Source organism: Lissotriton vulgaris, chromosome 3_2, assembly GCF_964263255.1.
Source record: "Lissotriton vulgaris chromosome 3_2, aLisVul1.2, whole genome shotgun sequence".
In the NCBI taxonomy this organism is placed as follows: domain Eukaryota; kingdom Metazoa; phylum Chordata; class Amphibia; order Caudata; family Salamandridae; genus Lissotriton; species Lissotriton vulgaris.
The window spans coordinates 147617673-147637201 of NC_141690.1; the positions used below are offsets into that span (position 1 = coordinate 147617673).

A 19529-nucleotide genomic window follows, 5' to 3' on the forward strand; every position below is an offset into this window, starting at 1 on the left:
TGTGCTCATATCCTGACCACTATGATCTACAAAAGTCTCTTCGAACCTCGTGAAAAAGTCGGAAACACTTTCATCTTTCTTTTGCCTGCATGCGGACAACTTGTCCCAATTAACACGCAATGCGGGCATCAGAGTCTTCATTAAGTCGATTATTCTGCCTGGAAGATTAGCAATTAGGGGTTCGGGTTTGGAACCACCTATTTGCTGACCATCCGCTGCAATGATAGCTGCCCAATCACCACCTAGGGCAACTGGATGATTCTCTTTATGAATTTTAGCCCAAATTGGTTGCGGAACTACATTACCAAATAACATATCAATGTCCGCCAGATTCATTACACAGGCCTCAACTGTCTGTGTTAATTCCTTATAGTATCCGGCAGCGTTCTTACGCGGATCTGGCAAGGCCTGCTTCACTGCTAGCACTTCGGCTCGTTTCCATGGAATGTGTATCCACACTCTTTGGAATTGGGCCGGAGCGGCTGCAATACCATTCGGTGCGTCAGCTTGCACCGCTTCGCGCCAAATTGGAGGAACCTCCCTCATTGGATATTGGCGATTTGGCTTCGTCTTACTTTTCTCTAAGTCTCTTGGTGAACGAAGTGATGGATCATTTCTATAACTTAAAATCAGCTCCATCGCTTCTTTTATATTTTGACCTACTATCATTCCTGCAGCAAACTCTTTCTGAACCTTAATTAAGTCTTCTAAATTCGATTCAACATCATCTTCTTCTACTTCCTCACGTAAAAGCGAGCACATCTCGTCAAAGACATACCGTTGCGTTGGTTCATTCCACTGCATAAATGTATCTAGTACATCTCTCGTACTATATCACCTACTCTTCGAAATCCATCTGAGAGCTGTGGAATCTAAAATTCCCCGTTCCTCAGTACTCGGAAGCTGACTACGTCTTTGAACAGAGTCAGAAGTAGGAGTCTTGATTAAAGTTTTATAGAGAGGAGATAGAATGCTAGAGACAGAATCAGTGATTCTTCGACGAACAGAAAGCGGAGTCAACATACTAGCAGACACAGAGAACACAGTAGAAGTAGGAACAGATAGCGGGACAGTAGGAGTATCAAGGAAAATAGCTTGTGGAACAGTAGGTGTGAGCGACACAGGTATAGGTAAAGAAGTCGGCAACCCAGGAAGAGGAGGTGCCGTAGGAACATTCATATTGACCACAGGAGGTACAGGAGCTTGATTCTGGGGGGCAGGAGCAGGAATACCAGGTTGTCCAGCAACCGGCAATTGAACATTCGGTAAAGGTGGAGCCGTAGCACCCTGTGCATACGGTGGAGGCGACCTTAACAGATAAGACAACAGAGGATCGTTCTCGGGGTCCTCCAGTATCTTAGTTGTTTTCGATGGCAAGGCAGGATAGCACTTGTCAATCGCTAAATTATGTTCTCTAATGGCCACCTCTATAGCCTTCTCAGACTCATTGACTTGCAGCTGCTTAGCCGCTTGCTCTAAAGTCACTTCTTCTTGCTCTTTCTGTTCTTTCTTCAACCTTTTAATTTCTCTCTGTTTAGATTCTTTTCGCCAGTAACGGAAAGAATCAAACATTGCCGGCCGGGCTTTCTTCCTAAACAATTTCGCTTCTAAATTATCAAGGATTTCGGGTTCAAAACTACCATGTAGTGGCCAAGTAAGGACACCATCCTTTTCCGTATAGCGGACCCATACCTCATTATAAGATATAGGACCCACACCATGCTTACAGTACAGATCATATAAGGGAGTCCCAATCGGAGGAACCAGACATGAGTCCTCCAATCGTGAATCACTGTTGCAACCAAAACACGACAACATACAATTTCTCCGACTTACCATTTTGCAATCCGGAACACAAAACAGACAAAACAAGAAACAGATATGTGCACCTGAACCAAGAACTTAGGCCTACCAAAAGCGAACTGATGTATCGATACCCAAACTAAACCAAATAGATTATCGTAACCAGAACAACCAGTGATAATCTTACGAAACCAAACCAAACCAAGAACCAAAAAGGATTTTAACAACCCTCACGAAGTAACCAACTAGCAACCACTAAATACTTAACTGAGGCACTGAAGACGTCACCAAGGAGAAACCCGTCACGTTTCGCCGTACTAAGGACTGCACCTCGGGTCCAAGACAGGGCGACGGTCAAGGCAACGGCCCACTGCAGCCGTCCTGAACGGGAACCCTCGTGGAAGAGAACTTCGGGCCACTTTTGCGATATGCCGGGATCGATGAAGTGGGGCGCCTCCCTCAGGAATCTTCACACGAAGCTTCTCGAACTCTTCAGGCTTTTGGACCGGTACCGAATGACGTCGCCCCACGTTGGGCGCCAATTGGAGTTCTGGACTTTTTGGTTCCGTCCAGAGGTGTCAGGGAACAACACCCGAAGACCCCGGAGTTCCACCTGTCTTGGTGCGCAAATAAACAGAAACACGGGCTTCTCGATGGTGGCGTCAAAGACCAAAGGTTTATTACTGCAGGGACACAGAAGTCACAGAAACTACGCATGGGCAGTATCTAGGAGCCTGTTCGATTTGTACAAAGAGGGCTGTTCCTTATATACTGAAAATTGGGCTTCGGGCAAATTCTTCACATGTTACTACATTCCCAAACCTTTGTGTCCTAAACAATAAATATTTGGCGTTGCACAGGAATCGTCGACAATATCTGATGATACAACATTACGAATGAGAGGTTCCCACTTTTCCATCATAATCTCATGTCAACTTTTCATTCAGGACCCGGACCGCCTCATCGTAAATTTCGTTACCTCCCCCTAATAAAGGCCCAGAAGGAAAGGAGCAGAGCCAGGTGCAGAAGATAGAAAAGCAGGATAAGAGATGTTTGTGGGTTGTAAATGGGCAAGGCTACCAGCTTCGGCCGCCTAATCGTGATCAGGCCAACGGACACGAGAACCAGTTCAGCAGGGCTGGCCTCGGGCAGAGGAGGCAGCCTTTGTCGAGTCATGCAGCTACAGCGTGATCTGGTCTAAGATGCACGTGTCACTAGAGAGGTGAATCTCCGGCTAAGGCTACGTGTCCTTAATTGAAATGAAGTGATCAGAGGTTATTGCGTATGTGAGGGCAAGAAACAAAAAATGGCTGCCATGATCTAAGATGGATGCCATGGGTAGATCAGAAATGTGTTGGTTACAGGAGTACTCTTGCTCGTAGCGTAGCGAAAACACCAGGACATGCTAAATGGATCATTTGCGGTTTGCTGATACCAATATTATGTATTTCCGACAATATTGAAAAACACGGGTTCAAATTGTCACGGAACCTCACCCCACTGCTGGCGCTGATCATCCTGCACCCGCCCACGGATCTCCCTGTCCAACGGGAGCCGTTCAGCCAGCGGCGCTCGCGGCAGCTGTATTCAATTTGGGGTAAGTGCCCGCCGCGAGAGCGCAGAGGCAACGCGGCCTCCCTGCGGCCTGGCCGCCCCGTCTGCTCATCACAAAGCACGTTGCCGAGGCACGCCTGCTCCAGCCCCCTCCCCCTGCCTCATCAGTGCCGCGTTGAGGCACACCAGCAAAGAGCACGGCTCTCTGCCTGCCTTCTGTAGGTAAAGCCCTCAAGACTGAGCTGCCCGGTCTGCTGCCTGCTCGTCACCTGCACCGAACTCACACACATCTGACCAAGGTTGTAGGGATCTTCAGTGGCACACACTGGTAAGTACAGACCAGACAGAGGTCGTACTGCGTGTGTTTGCTCTGAGATAAACCATCTCAAAGACACACCCTCATACAGGTGGATCAGTGGGGTAGACTGAACATACTGAGCACAAGTAAATAAAAAAAAAAAGATAGGGAACAGGAAAGCTACTGTGCAAGGCAGACAAAGGCTTGACAATCACACTTTTCTGCCCCACCAGACTGAGCCAAGGGACAAATCACCTCCTGCATGCCAGTAGAGCCACAGAACAGTCTGTGGCACGTGGTCACACGCTGACACGTATGCCCAGACACAGACTTTCAGCACCTAAGCCACACCCTCGCACCTGTGCGTCGGTGCATGGCCATGATGAGCAACTCACCGACGGCTGGCACTGCCGCCCTGCAAGATGGAGGAAACAATCCAGGGGGGGTGCCAATGCGCTTCCCCCAGGGCACAGCCACATGGCGGTTGCGCCTCTACCCCCCTTTAGTGAAGCCTCTGACCCAGCCACAGCTGCACCAAGATGGAAAGCATGGGTTGGACGGCTCAACCACTACAACAAAGGGACTAGGGAAACTGATGGAACCGTGAAACGGTCGCTTCTCATCTACTATGGAGGCGCTGAAATTTATGACCTCTTCGAAACGCTCTCCAACAATGGAAATTTCAACGACTACGAGGTGGTGGTCGCCACACTCAACAGGCACTTTGACCCCCAACTCAACCCCGACTTTGAGAACTTCTAGTTCAAGAGGGCATGGCAAATGGACTCTGAGTCTGTCGACAAGTTCTATGCACGGCTACGCCGGTTGCCGCTCCAAACTCCTGTGGATGCTAATCCTTCGTCAACCAGGAATCTTGCTGCATGAGATACTGGTCCTGGCCCGCTCCCACGAGCTGTCAGACGTCCGAGCGGAGGAAATGGAAGCCGCCCTGCACACACCGGTTGCCGCCTCACATGCACCCAGGCACCCACCGATCAAAGAAGAGAGGGTTGAAGCAATCCATAGACCCCCCCCACCATAGCTCGCCAAGTGCCCAGGCTGCCACCAGGTGGACTGTGGTGAAAACTACCCCACAACGGCCGACTGCTGGGCAAAAGGGAAGACATGCGCCTGCTGTGGCAAGCTGAATCACTATGCCAAGGTATGCCGCGGCGGGCGGTTTGGCCAAACGTCATCAAGGCCCAGAAGCATGCCACAACGCGTTCACCAGATCTCACTCGGCGATCCACCAGCGACAGCGGAGGACCAGTCGCAGGAATGATGCCCGATGTATGAAGATGAGGAAGAGGAAGTGTTTGCGGTATTGTATGTCAGCCGAACGGACCGTCGCCAAAGGCCTCCTCCCATGTGCTCCGCTTCAGTCGAAGGCACCGACATAAAAGCCCTCATTGACACCGGTGCGTCTGTCAATGTGACTCGGAGCAGTACGACCGCCTGTCACCTCGACCCCCGCTTGCATCTTCCACAGCCCGGATCTATATGTATGTAGGGACTGATCCGCTTCCTCTCCGTGGAGTCATTCAGGCCACAGTTGTGAGTGGAAACTACTCCACTGAGACTAGGTTCCACATCACCGAGGGAAGAAAGGGGACTCTGCTCAGCTGCTGCACGGCTGAGGACCTAGGAATGGTCTTCTTCGCCAACCAGATCCATGACTCCCATGCTGAAGCGATGCTGAAGGAATTCGGGGCTCTCTTCAAAGGACTTGGAAAGCTCAAGGGCAAGAAATTAGAGCTCCACATTGACCCCTCGGTAAGACCAGTGTCCCTCAGGCATCGGCGGGTGCCGTTCAACCTTTGCCCGCAAGTGGAGGAAGAGCTGAAAAAGCTCGAAGATCTCAACGTGATTGAAAAAGTCTCTGCCCAACTCCATGGGTATCCCCGCGGGTTGTGGTTCCCAAACCCAAGCAACCCAGAGTCATCTGGCTCTGTGTCGACATGAGACTGCCAAATACCGCTGTAAAGAGAGAACGTCACATCACTCCCACAATGGACGACATAGTGGCGGACCTAAACGGAGCCAAGTGGTTCTCCAAGCTGGACCTGAATGCCAGCTACCATCAGCTGGAACTGGAGCCCGAGAGCAGGTATATCACCAACTTCTCGAAGCACGTGGGCCTCCAAAGGTACAAGAGGCTCAGCTTCGGAGTGTCATCAGCAGCCGAAGTCTTCCAAAATGCCATCAGAGAAGCACTGTTGAGGCTGCAAGGTGTGATCAACCTTAGTGATGACATACTAGTCTTCTCAAACACACTGGAGGAACACCACAATCATTTCCGAGCCACTCTGAAGAGACAAGCAGACTGTTGGTTGACCCTGCACAAGTCCAAGTGCTTGTTTTATCAAGAGACAGTTGACTTCTTCGGGTATACATTCACCCGAGAGGGACTCTTAGTGGACCTTAAGAAGGCAGCGGCCATCCACGCAGCCAGGAAGCCAAAGAACCCCACTGAAGTGAGGAGTTTCCTCAGCATGGCCACGTATTGTAGGCATTTCATCCCCAACCTCGCTGCCATGTCTGAGCCGCTGCGGATCCTCACATGCCATGATCACAAATGGGAGGGGACGACGGCTGCCAACAAAGCGTTCCATGACATCAAAGCAGGACTGCTGGACAAGACAGTGATGGCCTACTTCCATCCAAGGCGGCGCACGGAACTGGTCGTCTACGCCAACCCAGTGGGCCTAGGGGCGGTCCTCCTTCAGGAACACGGCCCTGAGGTCTGGAAACCAGTCGCCTATGCAAGCAAGGCCCTCACCCACACAGAGACTAGGTATGCTCAAATCGAGAGGGAATTGCAAAAAACACAGTTGATGGACAGAATGCAGAAGAATGTCTTCCATTCACCCCAGTACAAAGATCTGGGCCTAAATCCATGGTTTTTCTGCACTCCACACCACCCTAGGTCAGACAATGGCTATATGCAAATCAGCCTTGACCCTGCGCCTCATGGGAACAGTCCAGCCCGAACTACCAAGCCATGTCTTTCCTAGACCGGAATCAAGGATCCAAGGACCGGTTTCTGGCTATTAGCCTTCTTCAGCCTGGATAGCTTGACTCCAGTGATGTGGAGAGCCTGGGACTCACGTCTGAGCATACCCAGCCCACTCGGGGTGAAAATTGCAAAAAACACAGTTGATGGACAGAATACAGAACACTGTCTTACATTCATCCCAGTACAAAGATCTGGGCCTAAATCCATCGTTTTTCTGCACTCCACACCACCCTAGGTCAGACAATGGCTATATGCAAATCAGCCTTGACCCTGTGCCGCATGGGAACAGTCCAGCCCGAACTACCAAGCCATGGCTTTCCTAGACCGGAATCAAGCATCCAACCCAGATCTTTTGACTGGGTGTGAGCGTTTGATTGATTCAGATGCTCCGTCCATCACCACCCCTTTTTGTACCGCTTTTGGCTGCCATAAGTGTGACAGGGTATGCTCAGACGTGAGTCCCTTGCTCACTTTGCCACTGGATTCAAGCAAGCCGGGCTGAAGACGGCTGGAATGCCAGAAACCGGTCCTCGGAAGCTTGTTTCCGGTCCAGGGAAGACATGGCTTGGCAGTTCGGGCTGGACTGTTCCCATGAGGCACAGGGTCAGACTGATTTGCATATAGCCATGTCTGAACTGGGGTGGCAGAGTGGGCTAAAGAACGGTGATGGATTAAACCCAGATCTTTTGACTGGGTGTGAGTGTTTGATTGATTCAGATGCTCCGCCCATCACCACCCCCTTTTGTACCGCTTTTGGCCGCCATAAGTGTGGCAGGGTATGCTTAGACGTGAGTCCCTTGCTCACTTTGCCACTGGATTCAAGCAAGCCGGGCTGAAGACGGCTGGAATGCCAGAAACCAGTCCTCGGAAGCTTGTCCTCCGGCCCGAAGTCAGCCACGCTCAACAACAGCTCTGGCAAGTCCGCTATGAACTCGGTGTGGGGGAACAAGGAGTTGTTTTAAGAGGACACCTATTAGTAGTCCCAGAGAGGTTGCAGAAATGGATCCTCACACTGGCACACCTTGGCCACCAAGGGATGGCGAAAACAAAGGCCAGGTTGCAGAACAAGGTCTGGTTCCCCGCTATGGACTCCATGGTGGAGGAAATGGTGAGGCAGTGCTACGCCTGTACGATCAGCGGAGGAGATCCAGCACCTGCACCTGTGATCACTGAAGAACCGAGCAAGATCCCTGGACACATATCAACCTAGATTTTGGGAGCTTCCCAGATTGGCGTCACATGCTGTTCATGGTTGACTCATTCTCGAAGTTCCCCATTGTCGAAGTAGTGACGTCAATGGCATTTCCACAGGTGAAGAGGGTCCTGGACAAGACTTTTGCAATGATGGGGCTGCCTTTGGAGGTAAAGTCTGACAACGGACCTCCGTTCCAGGGTGGAGAGTTTCAGGAGTACCTTGAGAATAAGGTGATTTGCAACCGGAAGATCACCCTGTTATGGCCACAAGCAAACTGAGAAGTGGAACGTCTGATGCGGACACTCAACTGAGCGCTGCGCAATGCTGTGGGAGAAGGAGAAGACACCGAGACAGCTCTCGACCAATTCCTTGGTGCGTATCAACAGACCCCTCACAGCACAACCAACTGTTCAAGCGGGCCCCATGAGACAGTATCCCGTCGGACCCGATGTGGGTGCCCGTGGAGTGGGACGATGAGGCGGTCCAAGCAAGGAGGGAGAGAACAACCCGGAAAGCCAGCGAAGCCCGAAGGGCACAAGAACCCCAGCTAAGAGTGGGAGACCGGGGTCGTGATCAAAGACCAACACCCCGGTTGGAAGTTCCGGAGGCCCTGCGAGCCATAAGTATGGACCGTTGTGGGCATTCAGGGGACCATGGTCACTGCTCAAAAGGGACAGCACTTTGTGACGAGGAACGTGTCCAGGTTCAAGAAGACAGCGAGAAGGAGCTGGGCCCAGAAGTATCCAACTATCAAGATACACTTCCAAGCTCCTCCCCTCCGGCCTCACCCAGCATGGAGAGTTCATCGCTGGAGACACCCCGGCGAGCAAGCCAAGGTGGTGCAGACGCTGCCAGGTCGACCCATCAAGACACAGCAACTGAGTCGTCCGAGAGTCTTCCGTCCAGGGCTCTGGCTGGTTCCAGTTCCCGGAGCCAGAAGTATGGTCTCCGGCCGAATCCTGCACCAAGTCAGAGACTGAAAGACTTTGTATATACGTCTTCATGAACTGGGAGGACATGGTGGTCTGGAACCGAAAGAAAGGAGAGATGTAGAGAGCCACCCGGGCCCTCTACTACAATGTTGCAGTTTTCATGCATCCATACACAACTCAGGGCTCGACTCGAGGGGATAAATAAAAAGCCGGATACCGCTCTGGGTCTTCCGGCCACGAGAGTAAAAGCGATAGTCTTGTGTCTTTAATTTAGCACTGCTGCGGCCTAGTGACTTCCAGGCCCCGCCGCGCTACAATAAACAGCATTTATGCATGCAACACTTCAAAACAGCATTTGTAAATGCCTATCTTTACATCGTTAGCAAATTAAAGTCAACCAAATGGCTTTGTCAATGCTCGTTTTTTTAAAGCAAGCAATCAGATATGTGATACTGTTCCAAATCATGCGTACCTAAAGTACTGTGAATTTGTTGAAAAGTCTACTAATGCATTCTTTTAGGTGGGAGGTGAACATACCAGTCATTTTTTAATTGAGGTTGGGCAGAATGCTGCGAACAAGTCCAAAAAGTGGAGACAAATATAAAGCAAATATTTGTGTGAATTAGTAAAAACCAAGTTAAACTCACCACTGCACATTTCTCAAAGGTTAGGCCATGGTCAGATGTTAAAGTCCTTATCGTGTCTGCACGCTGTAAAAAAATTGTAGCTCATTAAGTTAAACGGAAGAAACAAACCACTCTCAACGAAGAAGGATTCAAATCATTTGTAATGGATTACTTGACATTTAAAACTTTCGTGATGAGAATATATACTATTTTTGAGAGGGAAGTAAACAGACACATGATGCACAAATGTAATACAAGCGGTGAAACAATCGATACACTTCTCAAATGAAAAGAAACAACAATTTCTGGAGCACAAACAATCAATCTTTACTTTTCAATATTAATAGACATGTCACTCGACATAAACATCAAACTATAATATACAATTCTACACCTCACCTAGTCAAAGACTACTTTGTTCAGCAATACTGTTTTCGCTGCTGCAGAAGCATGAATAATGTGGACTGTTTATATAGAAATGTTTAAACAAAGACCAGATTGCAAATGTAATTGGTACTCAATTTAAAAATGCGACCGACTTTATTTAAAGTAATAAACATAATAGTGGTTGATGGCAGAATTGTTATAGTTTGGAAGGTAGCAGAATATCAATCCCCGCAACAGAGTATTGGAGGTAAATCCTCAAGTATGTCCTCCTAGCTAACAGATCAACACAAAAAAATACTTGTGTATTGTATTGTCACCACTGCTAATTTACAGTTCAGACTTAAGCAGATAGGGTCTTCAAAAGATATTTGAGAGGTCGTCTCACCCTTAATGTATCAAGACATGCTTCATCATTGGCGACCTCTCACACTGGGGTAAGAACAATGCTACTCCAGCAGACTCAACTGAGGGAGAAAGATGCCCTAGGAGATTTTATAAATCTTGTTTCAGGACAAATACTCAGGTCCTCTTTGATGCAAGTATAGTTAAAAATGCCTAGGGGTATACTCAAAGATTTTCTTTATTAGTGAGTACCTCTGGTATCCTTTAAAAACACAAGAAACTGGTATTATGGTGAAGTACAATGATTTACCTGCCCATTTTGTATTCATCAGTTACCAACATGTTTCGACCTATACAACAGCCTTAAAAGGTCTAAGGTCTTCTTCTAGGTATCAGGACTCCCTAGTTCTGGTATCCAGTCAAACCATGCACAAAGAAGGAAATTATTAAAACACTACCAGTCCCTCATTCAGATCGGTTAGAACCAGAGTCATATTAAACTACAGGCCTCGTGGTTGAGAGCAGGGGATGTCTCCCTCGTAATTACACATTCATCAGAAGGTAGACGTTGCGACTGCACCTAGCACGGTCCAGCACCACTACCGTAATGTGGCACATAGCTGAATATCCCTACTGGTTGAGAATCTGACAAGAGGATGATAAGTGGAGTAATGGGCAAATCAATCATATAAGTACTCGAACGTGGCTCATAACAAAGTTCAAAATTACTGCGGGTGAGAGTGGTCTTTTGAGCAATCCTTCAAGGATATTCACTCCCTATGCTTCTCTTAAGATTGATGCTTCGTTTTGTATTGTTCATTGGCCCACTCTTTCATGCCCTCCAAGATGTACTGGCCTGTTTTTTCAAGCTTGCTTTCCATTCCCTTGCAAGTGCATTGCTTTGTCTATTGCTCTCCCATTGTTCGAGCACAACACTCTAACTCTGTGCCTTGGTTTCACTCTTTCTCTTCCCTGTAAATTTCTCTCATTCTTTCTCTTCCATATGCCCTTGTCTCACTCTTCATCTTCCTGACATACTTTTCTTCATATTCACTATACATTGCCTTTGCTCTTCGTTTTACCTTCCTTACGCCATCTTTTTCTTTTAGGTGAAGCAAAAAAGTGAACCAAGGTTTGGATTGTTTCTTTGTGTAATAAATTGAAGAAAACAGCTTGGTGGATTGTGCTGATCGACCACTGTCAAGAATGCTTGTAAAGTAGACAAACTCTGACATTTAGGGCCGGATTACGAGTTTTGCAGACGGGTTACTCCATCACAAACGTGACTGGTGTCCCATGCGCCGTACTAAGAGTTCCATAATATACAATGGAATATAATGGAACTCATAATACGGCAGACCGGATATCAGTCAAGTTTGTGACGGATTAACCCATCCGCCAAACTCGAAATCAAGCTGTTCGTGGTCAAGTTAGCATTCTTCTGGCTCTTGGTGGTGTGTATGTGGATTATAAAACAGTGCTAGTGCAGTATAGGGGATTACACTTCGGTTATCCACACGGACTGAAGCGTTAACAGATTCGATCGCACCAATAACTACATTAAAGTTTAGGTTCTGTAATCATCAAATTTAGGGCAATGTGTCAATAGGTTTCAATGCATGCAGTGCATTTTCTATGATATTCCTGAATTATTGAATAATTCACCCTTAAAGATTTTTGTAAATGTGGAAATGCTGCCTTTTACTACATTTTGATCAAATCGAATTGTAATATATATATATATATATTGTGCATACAGAGCATCTTGGAGAATTCTCAATTCGGCAAAGGTTTGTGTGAATCAGAGAATCTTTTTGTAACTTAAATTGTAAATATCTGCAATTGGTCAACATAAAAAAGTAAAAAGTTAAACAGCAAAGGGTATACTCCTAATTATCATGTCCCACCTTCTCCCTCATCACAAAATTCAAGTTTCTATAATCTGGTGTCAGCAAACCCTCAAATAGGATACTGTTCTATCGTAGAATCTCATGATAGAGATGCTGCTTCCACTATTAAAATGATCTCTGCAAATGCACTCTTCTGCTTCTTGGAGCGATGTCTGTGCTAGATCAAATATTCAAAATCAACATTTGTCTTACTTCTCTAGCTGTTAAACTATCACTGTGCTCTTTATTCCTCACTGCAAAAATATACACAAACAAAGGCCTGAAGCAGGGATGCGTCATTGCACCCACCTTGTTCAATCAACAAACAGCGGATTTAGGTGTAAACCTCATGAAAGGAAAAATCTTTCTCTTGGAACTAGGCCACAACAAATTGACTCTCATTCAGTACGCGGATGACTTGGTGCTACTGGACCTTACTCAAACTGGGATGAAGAGGGTCTTGGGTATTCTGCACTCCTTTTATTCGAAGAAGTCCCTGTCCGCAAATTCTTCAAAAATATAGTTCTGGTATTTGGCCAAAGAGCCAAAAACATCCATTAAAATGGCAGTTCGTACCCTAAAACTTAAGTACGACATGCAAACACAACCATCTCAGCATCGAGCTGTCAGACACGGGCACATCTTTCTTGAGCAGAAAGGCTGGGAATAAAAGGCAACCAAAACTGCATTTGCCTTAATCAAACTCCACCACAAACTACAGAGTCCTACGGCTGAGGGGATCCGGATAGTCACGCGGGCTAAATTGTTACATACCATAAGTTTTGGGTAGCTTACGTTTCCTGGCATGCTCACAGAGACAATAGAGCGTTGCAATACAGCTGCATACAGGAAAATATTCTGACTCCCCAAAGCAATCAGACGGGCACGGATTCATCTGGGAGTAGATTTCTGCTGGATGAAGAGGGATTAATAAAGGATTCAAGTAATCTGAGAATACTGAAACCTGCTCGTCTCCAGGGATTGACGCTGGTATCCAAAGCTCAAGTGGTTGGCCTCCTGTTTCATGGAGCAAAATGCAGAATACTCCTGACTCCTGTTGGAAGAAGAGGGCTTACTTACGAATACAAGCGCTTCTGAGTCCAGGTTGCTGGCTCAGTGGACTAATGCATCCACTCATGAGATATGTGTTTGAAATCTTGGTCACTGATTCGAATCCCGGTGGGCCTACTCAGCCTTTCATCCTTGTGAGGCTGATAAAAGGGGTATCACTGAGTTGGGTGAAAATAAACATTTGTCTCAACCCTCCTCTTAAGGACTTTACTTTCTCTGACACAGTTATTTGCGTTGTGACTGTTGAGAAATATGTACTCCATTTTTTTCACACCTTATAGTATCTTTTAACATGCAATGGTATGGTTCATTCAGCAGAGAAGTGCCTTATATTTCAAGAGATTAAATAACAGCAACTTGCCTTTCAAACATTGCTTGCATTGTAGCAAATTGTATTTCACCCCCTCAGATACCTGTTCATGCCAGCGCTACAGCAATTCTTGTAATCTACTCATGCAGTTAACCTCCTCGTCAGGACTATTGTTGCTAACTTTAGGTGTGTCTGATTTGTTGTCCACTCTTACATCCTAGAGAGCAACATTGAGGGCTGAAGGTGTAGTTCAAACCCAGGTGTTAGTGTGCCCTTTATCTTTCTGCTCAGTTCACACGGTGTATCATGTCCCCACAACAAAAGGAGTAAGTTCCCTTTCACGGTTGACCTCCGCTGGTTCTAATCCGGATTTTGTGCATTTGCCATTCTTAGTATTCTGGATTCCAGACTTCTTTGATCTCTAACAAGGTTTTGGGCGCCCTGAACTTCTTCTTGCTGGATTCAGCCTTGATACTGAACACCACGTCTAAGTCCCAATGCACTGTGGTTTAACAGCATACCAAGCTTTTTGGGGACATTACAAGAAAGCGCTTGTATAACAATTCCATCCTTGATCTTTAATGCACACTCTTTCAGAGCACCATCCTATAAGTAAGGGCGATGGAGTCAAGGAGGGCTCATGTGGACAACAGGAAAACATAGATTAGCTAATGGAATTCAGAAACATTCAAAATCACACTTCAAACTACTAAGGCGAAATTACTCATTAAGGCACATAGGTCATGCCACCAGAGTCAGTTATGAATTACCCGACAACCATCAAAAACCAGCCTTAGACAACTTACCTACTAGACAGTAAAATTATTTAATGCGACTGATTAATACACAATACCCTCCTGGTTATTGCACCACAAGACATGCTTCTTGTACTGTGGCAGACTGTGGGGTATTTTGGAGGTTGAGTATGCTAATACCTGCAGATGCCCAGTGGGAGTAGAGACAAGCCTGGTCACCAAATGTCTAAATGGAGAGAAAACTTTTGCTGCTTTGCTTCTTGATCTTTCTCAGTCTACTTTGCAAACTTTATTGACCTAGCAATAAACCAATCTAACTTGCACCACCTCCAAGGTGGAAGTATCTACCAGGGTGCAAGCTCCCAGGTGTACCACATAAATGTATTAAGTTTCTGTGTCAACTGTAGACTCTAGACATACAGTTTTGAAACATTTCGTTTTAATTAAATATATAAAAGCTATAAACAAGACATCATCATTTAATCATTCATGGAAGTAAGAGTGCATTAACAATGTATATTTCTTACCGGTTGGTTGTTTATGACGGACTCTCGTTTGACAACAATCTTCTTCGTCCAAAATTGAATATTACTGAAGAGTGAATGGCTCCAAATTCTGTCTGATGCTGCAGATGTCAGTGGTAGATGTAGAACTTCAGGTGCATTGCCTCTTCCTAGCAAAAGTCAGTACAATTATAAAAATAAATTAAACACATAGGAAAAATGTTGGTATTCAACAGTGAGCCAAATCCAATTCATTTCCAAGTCGTACAAATAATGCATTGTAAAACTAAACAGTAGGACGGCAATCATTTCAGGCTGGAGTGACTGACAATTGTAAAGAATGTAGTGAATTATAGGTATGCTCTCAGTATATGTGCCACCAGTGTTAAGGTAAAAGGTATGCATTTTAAGATTGGTAAATTAATGGACTATTCAAAATATACTTCTACAGCTTTGTGCGATGTGATTTTTTATATACATGCACATGTAAAGCTCCATCGTAAAAAAAAAGGAAAATATTTTCGTAAACTTATTGGTCATTAAGTATTTTGATGTGATCAAGATTTTGTGTGTCTATTCAGAATGACTGCTACTATTTGAGTAATGTGATTTTTTTAACCCCTTCGACACTGATGACGAGCTGGGCTCGTCATGGTGTAGCCCGCTCGCACACTGATGACGAGCCCAGCTCGTCACGCAAAGTGCGATTTTGAAAAACCCAGCGCGCTAGCGGAATTCCGCTAGTGCGCATGCGGTTAAAGCCCTTCTAATAAAAGGGGTGATATATCCGTCTGACTATTCAATATAACAAAGAGTTGCAGTGGCCCGATATCCCTGCTGCCATTCACGGCTAAGATCTTAGAGAAAATCATCAACAGACGTCTTACTGGCTACCTCAATAATCAGCACTTCCTCAACACCACTACGTCTAGTTTAAGACCCAACCATAGAATGTAAATGGACCACATGCCCAGCATGGATGACATCGCATGAATCTCTAGATGGAGGAGACTCTGCCCCCATCCTTCTGGACCTCTCCCACCCCATTCTCATCCAGCTCCTAGGTGGCACAGGAATCAAAGAAAATGCACTCCAATGGATCTGCTCCTTCCTGACTGGAAAGAACCAGTCTGTTGACCTGGCACCGTACACCTTGAATATCTGTGACCCTCATCTGTGCAGTTCTGTGAGGATCCTTCCTAAGCCCGACCCTCTTCAATGCTTACATGATCACTAGTCAGCATCATCTGCTCTCATGACTTAACGGTCTTCTCTTATGCCACACAGCTCCTTCTCGCTCCCAACAACAAGGCGCCCAGTACCCAGATCAAGATTAATACCTGCATGACTAAAATTGCCCATTGAAGAACAACCATCTGAAGCTGTGCATATGGAAAACTAGATCCAGAGGCCAAGCCTTCTACATTGCTCATAAAGGGTGAACAACCTGCAGCTGCATATAAGAGGCCCCTGCTCACTTCTTGAATTCCACCGTTAGCTGAAGACTTCGCTGTTTGAGTAGTCCCACTAGGACCTACATTTTGCTAGACTCACACCTGCTCACCGCCAGGATAGCTTCCTGGGTGATAGTGCACTCTACAAACCTGCATATCATAACATAACAATGGTTTTACCTAGACTGTACTAGGTGTGTATGTGTTCCCATCTTGATGCAATGTTATTTTATTTGGGGTTTGTAGAATGATTCTAACCACTCTAACATGGCGCAAGTGGGCTCTGGTTCATAGAAGTGGAGTGTCAAGTTTGACTACAGTACATTTGCAATACCTTATTATTATGATGAATATATATATATATATATATATATATATATATATATATATATATATAAATATATAAAGTGCAACTGTCACCACGCTGGTATCCTGGAGCAAATAGCAAGAGAGATACACACAATGCCACTGGACCCTCGAAAGAAACACTAACACGAAACACGAACATGACCAGTTACTTGGGGAACAGCCAGGTCTTTAAAGCTTTGTAGCTGATCTAAGAGGAGAAGGCAGTTTATTCCACAGCTGGCCAGCCTGAACAGTAATGGCACTATGCCCTTGCCGCTTCTTGTGAAATTTGTTCACGCAGACCGGGCTTGCATACTCAAACAGAGAGGTCTCCCCGGAGTATATACTTGGAATGAAACAGCACCGGACCTTTGCCATGTTTGCCTCATGCACAATGCACATGGCTTTGAAAGTTATTCTCTGCCTAATTGGCAATCAGTGCAGGTCCTTTAAAGCACTCATTGCCAAGGATTGGCGAGATCTATTTAGAGAAAGTGTGAACTCTCTGCACTCCATTGATAAGATACTCTACAGGGCTAGGTAATAATGAATTACAGTAGTCCAATCTAAGTATAAGACAGTGTACAATTAGCGATTTGGGGTACAACAGGAAACACCTTCCTAATACCACATAACAGTGCAAAGCCAGTGCCGGAGAATGTTATAACGTAGTTCCCCAGAGATAACTTGTCATCACAAGCATTTGTAATGCAATAGGTTTCGCTTTTGGGAAAGTTTGAACTATTGGCATTGTAAATGACAATACCTTTTATTTATGTGTTTTGGGTTCCTGCAAGCGGTGCATAAAATGCACTTTGTACTTGTAGTCATTACTTAGGAGAAGCAAGGCTGACAGTAACTGCGCCTCCATATCTGCCAGCCTTGCTTCTTGTAAGCAAGGACTACAAATACAAAGTGAGTGTTTACTCACCGCTTGCAGGTTTTCAAAACGCAAGTATAAGGCATTGTCATTTAGAATGCCAATAGCTCAAACTCTTGCAAATGTGAAGCCTATTGCTTTGCAAATGCTTCTTTTTCCTTATACGCAGTCACAGAGTTAAACAGCCCAGTGGATGAGATGGCAAAGACTGCCTTCCAGATTCAAATGAAGCATTTGCTGCTAATGGGCTAATATTAACACTCATTGGAAAACCTGCATGCTAAAAGTACCTTAATTACCAGAAGAGTGCGCACACAGCATCAGAAAACTTGACAGCAGCATGGTTTCCAGGAAGTTAAGATACCATCAGTAGAGCTTGAATCAGTCTCTGTGCTCCTCTACTGGACAGGAGAGGTGGCATCAAAACATGCTGGCTCTGTCTCTTTGCACGAAGTTTCTATTTGTAGGCTACATATAGATTAGATGAAGCATCACCACAATGTGGCCCTACCTTTGTGCATGCATTGCTCCTCCATATCCTGCCCACCAGCGAAAGGAGGGCATCAGCATGATCTAGGGCTGACTGTACATGCACTAACCCTATATCGCCCGTCAATGGAGATGGGGCATTATCACCGACTCCATGACCGTGAACGCAGATCTCCCTTATAGTATGACCAGGAATCAATAGGAATTGCCTGGAATTGCCTGGTGCTGCATACAGGCCCAACATCAGCCTCCCATTTCTCCTTAAGTTTGTGTAAATCAGTGGAGCAGTGTATAATCAGGATTTGGTAGATGCAGGAAATCTTCTTACTGTCCAACTCCCCCATAAAAACTCGGGCCTCTCGTGGGCTAAACTCGGGAAGCGACATCAGACCCTCCAGATCCGGAGACAGGGCATGGCGAAATTGTAAGTAACGGAAGAACTGCGCGCGGGGCATGTCATACTCCGCGCTTAGCTCCTGAAACGACTTGAGCGTTGTCCCTGTCATAACATCCCCCAACCTAGAAATGCCAATGGCGTCTCATCCCGCAAATCCCGATAGGGATGCCAAACCTGAAAGGTGGCCATTGCGCCAAAGGGGGGTTTCTTCGGTCAAGGTTTGCCACCATCCCATTCGCTGCAACGCTCGCCGCCAGACGTCGAAAACTACCTGTATCACCGACGGCAAGGCCCTGTGCTCCCTTGGTGCATAAAGCAGCGTGTGGAGCGTATGTGGCTCCATCAGTAGCCTTTCCAGAGCATAGGCCGGTTCTCCCCTGTCCCCATACCACCATTCATTTAAGACTAGGAGATGGGACGCTTGGTAATAAGAAAGAACGTCCGAGGTCGCTAACCCCCCTCCATACGTTGAGCGAAAGCACGTGCGCAACGCCACCCTAGCGGAGCCGTCCACCCAGAGGAACTGTCCCAGGATTGTGTTTACTTGCTTAAACCATGAGGGTTGGATCAGGTACTGATAGTTCTGCAACTGATACAGCAGTCTGGGCAAAGCCACCATTTTAAATATGGCCGATCTACCATAGATGGTCAGTGACATGCGGGACCATATTTTAATATCTGCCTGAGTACGCTCCCAGACCGGCACCACATTACGCTCCCATGCAACAGCTGGGATCTGTCAGGAACACCCCTAGGTATTTAATTCCTCCAGTTGCCATCTGGAGCTCCAATGCCCAATCCCCGATCGTCGGGCCATTTCCTAGCACCCAGAGAGTAGATTTGTTTGGGTTCATGTATAGGCCCGATGTCTCACCAAAGATCTGTAGGATGCGCATGAGGCGAGGCCCTGACTTATTGAGGTCTGTGAGAAAAAACAGGACGTCGTCCGCATATAATGCAATGCGGTCTGACAGATTTCCTGTCCACTCGAAGCCCTTCAGCTGCACGTCAATCCGGACCCAGGCGGCTAGGGGTTCCATGGCTAAGGTGAATAGATAAGGCGAGAGGGGACAACCCTGCCTTGTGCCCCTCCGGATGATAAATCTCGAAGACACCGCCCCGCCACTGTAACGGAGGCTGTGAGGTCGGTATAGAGCAGTTTCACATACGACAGAAATACCGGCCCTAAATTCAGCCACGGCAGGAGCGAAAAAAGATACGTCCAACTGAGTGACTCGAACGCCCTGTCCATGTCCGCCAGAAATAGCGCCGCCTGCGCC

The 19529-nt window shown here is 46.6% G+C and overlaps 1 protein-coding gene across 2 annotated transcripts in view; it reads right to left on the reverse strand.

Annotated features, from left to right (window-relative positions):
• EVC2 (EvC ciliary complex subunit 2) overlaps positions 1-19529 on the reverse strand; it is a 494903-nt gene that overhangs the window by 442885 nt on the left and 32489 nt on the right. For both annotated transcript variants that reach the window (XM_086964103.1, XM_086964102.1), the window contains exons 3-4: positions 14706-14851; positions 9446-9508 (exon numbers count right to left, since the gene is read on the reverse strand). In XM_086964103.1, coding sequence (XP_086820229.1) covers positions 9446-9508; positions 14706-14851 — 209 coding nt within the window. The remainder of the gene's footprint in view (positions 1-9445; positions 9509-14705; positions 14852-19529) is intronic.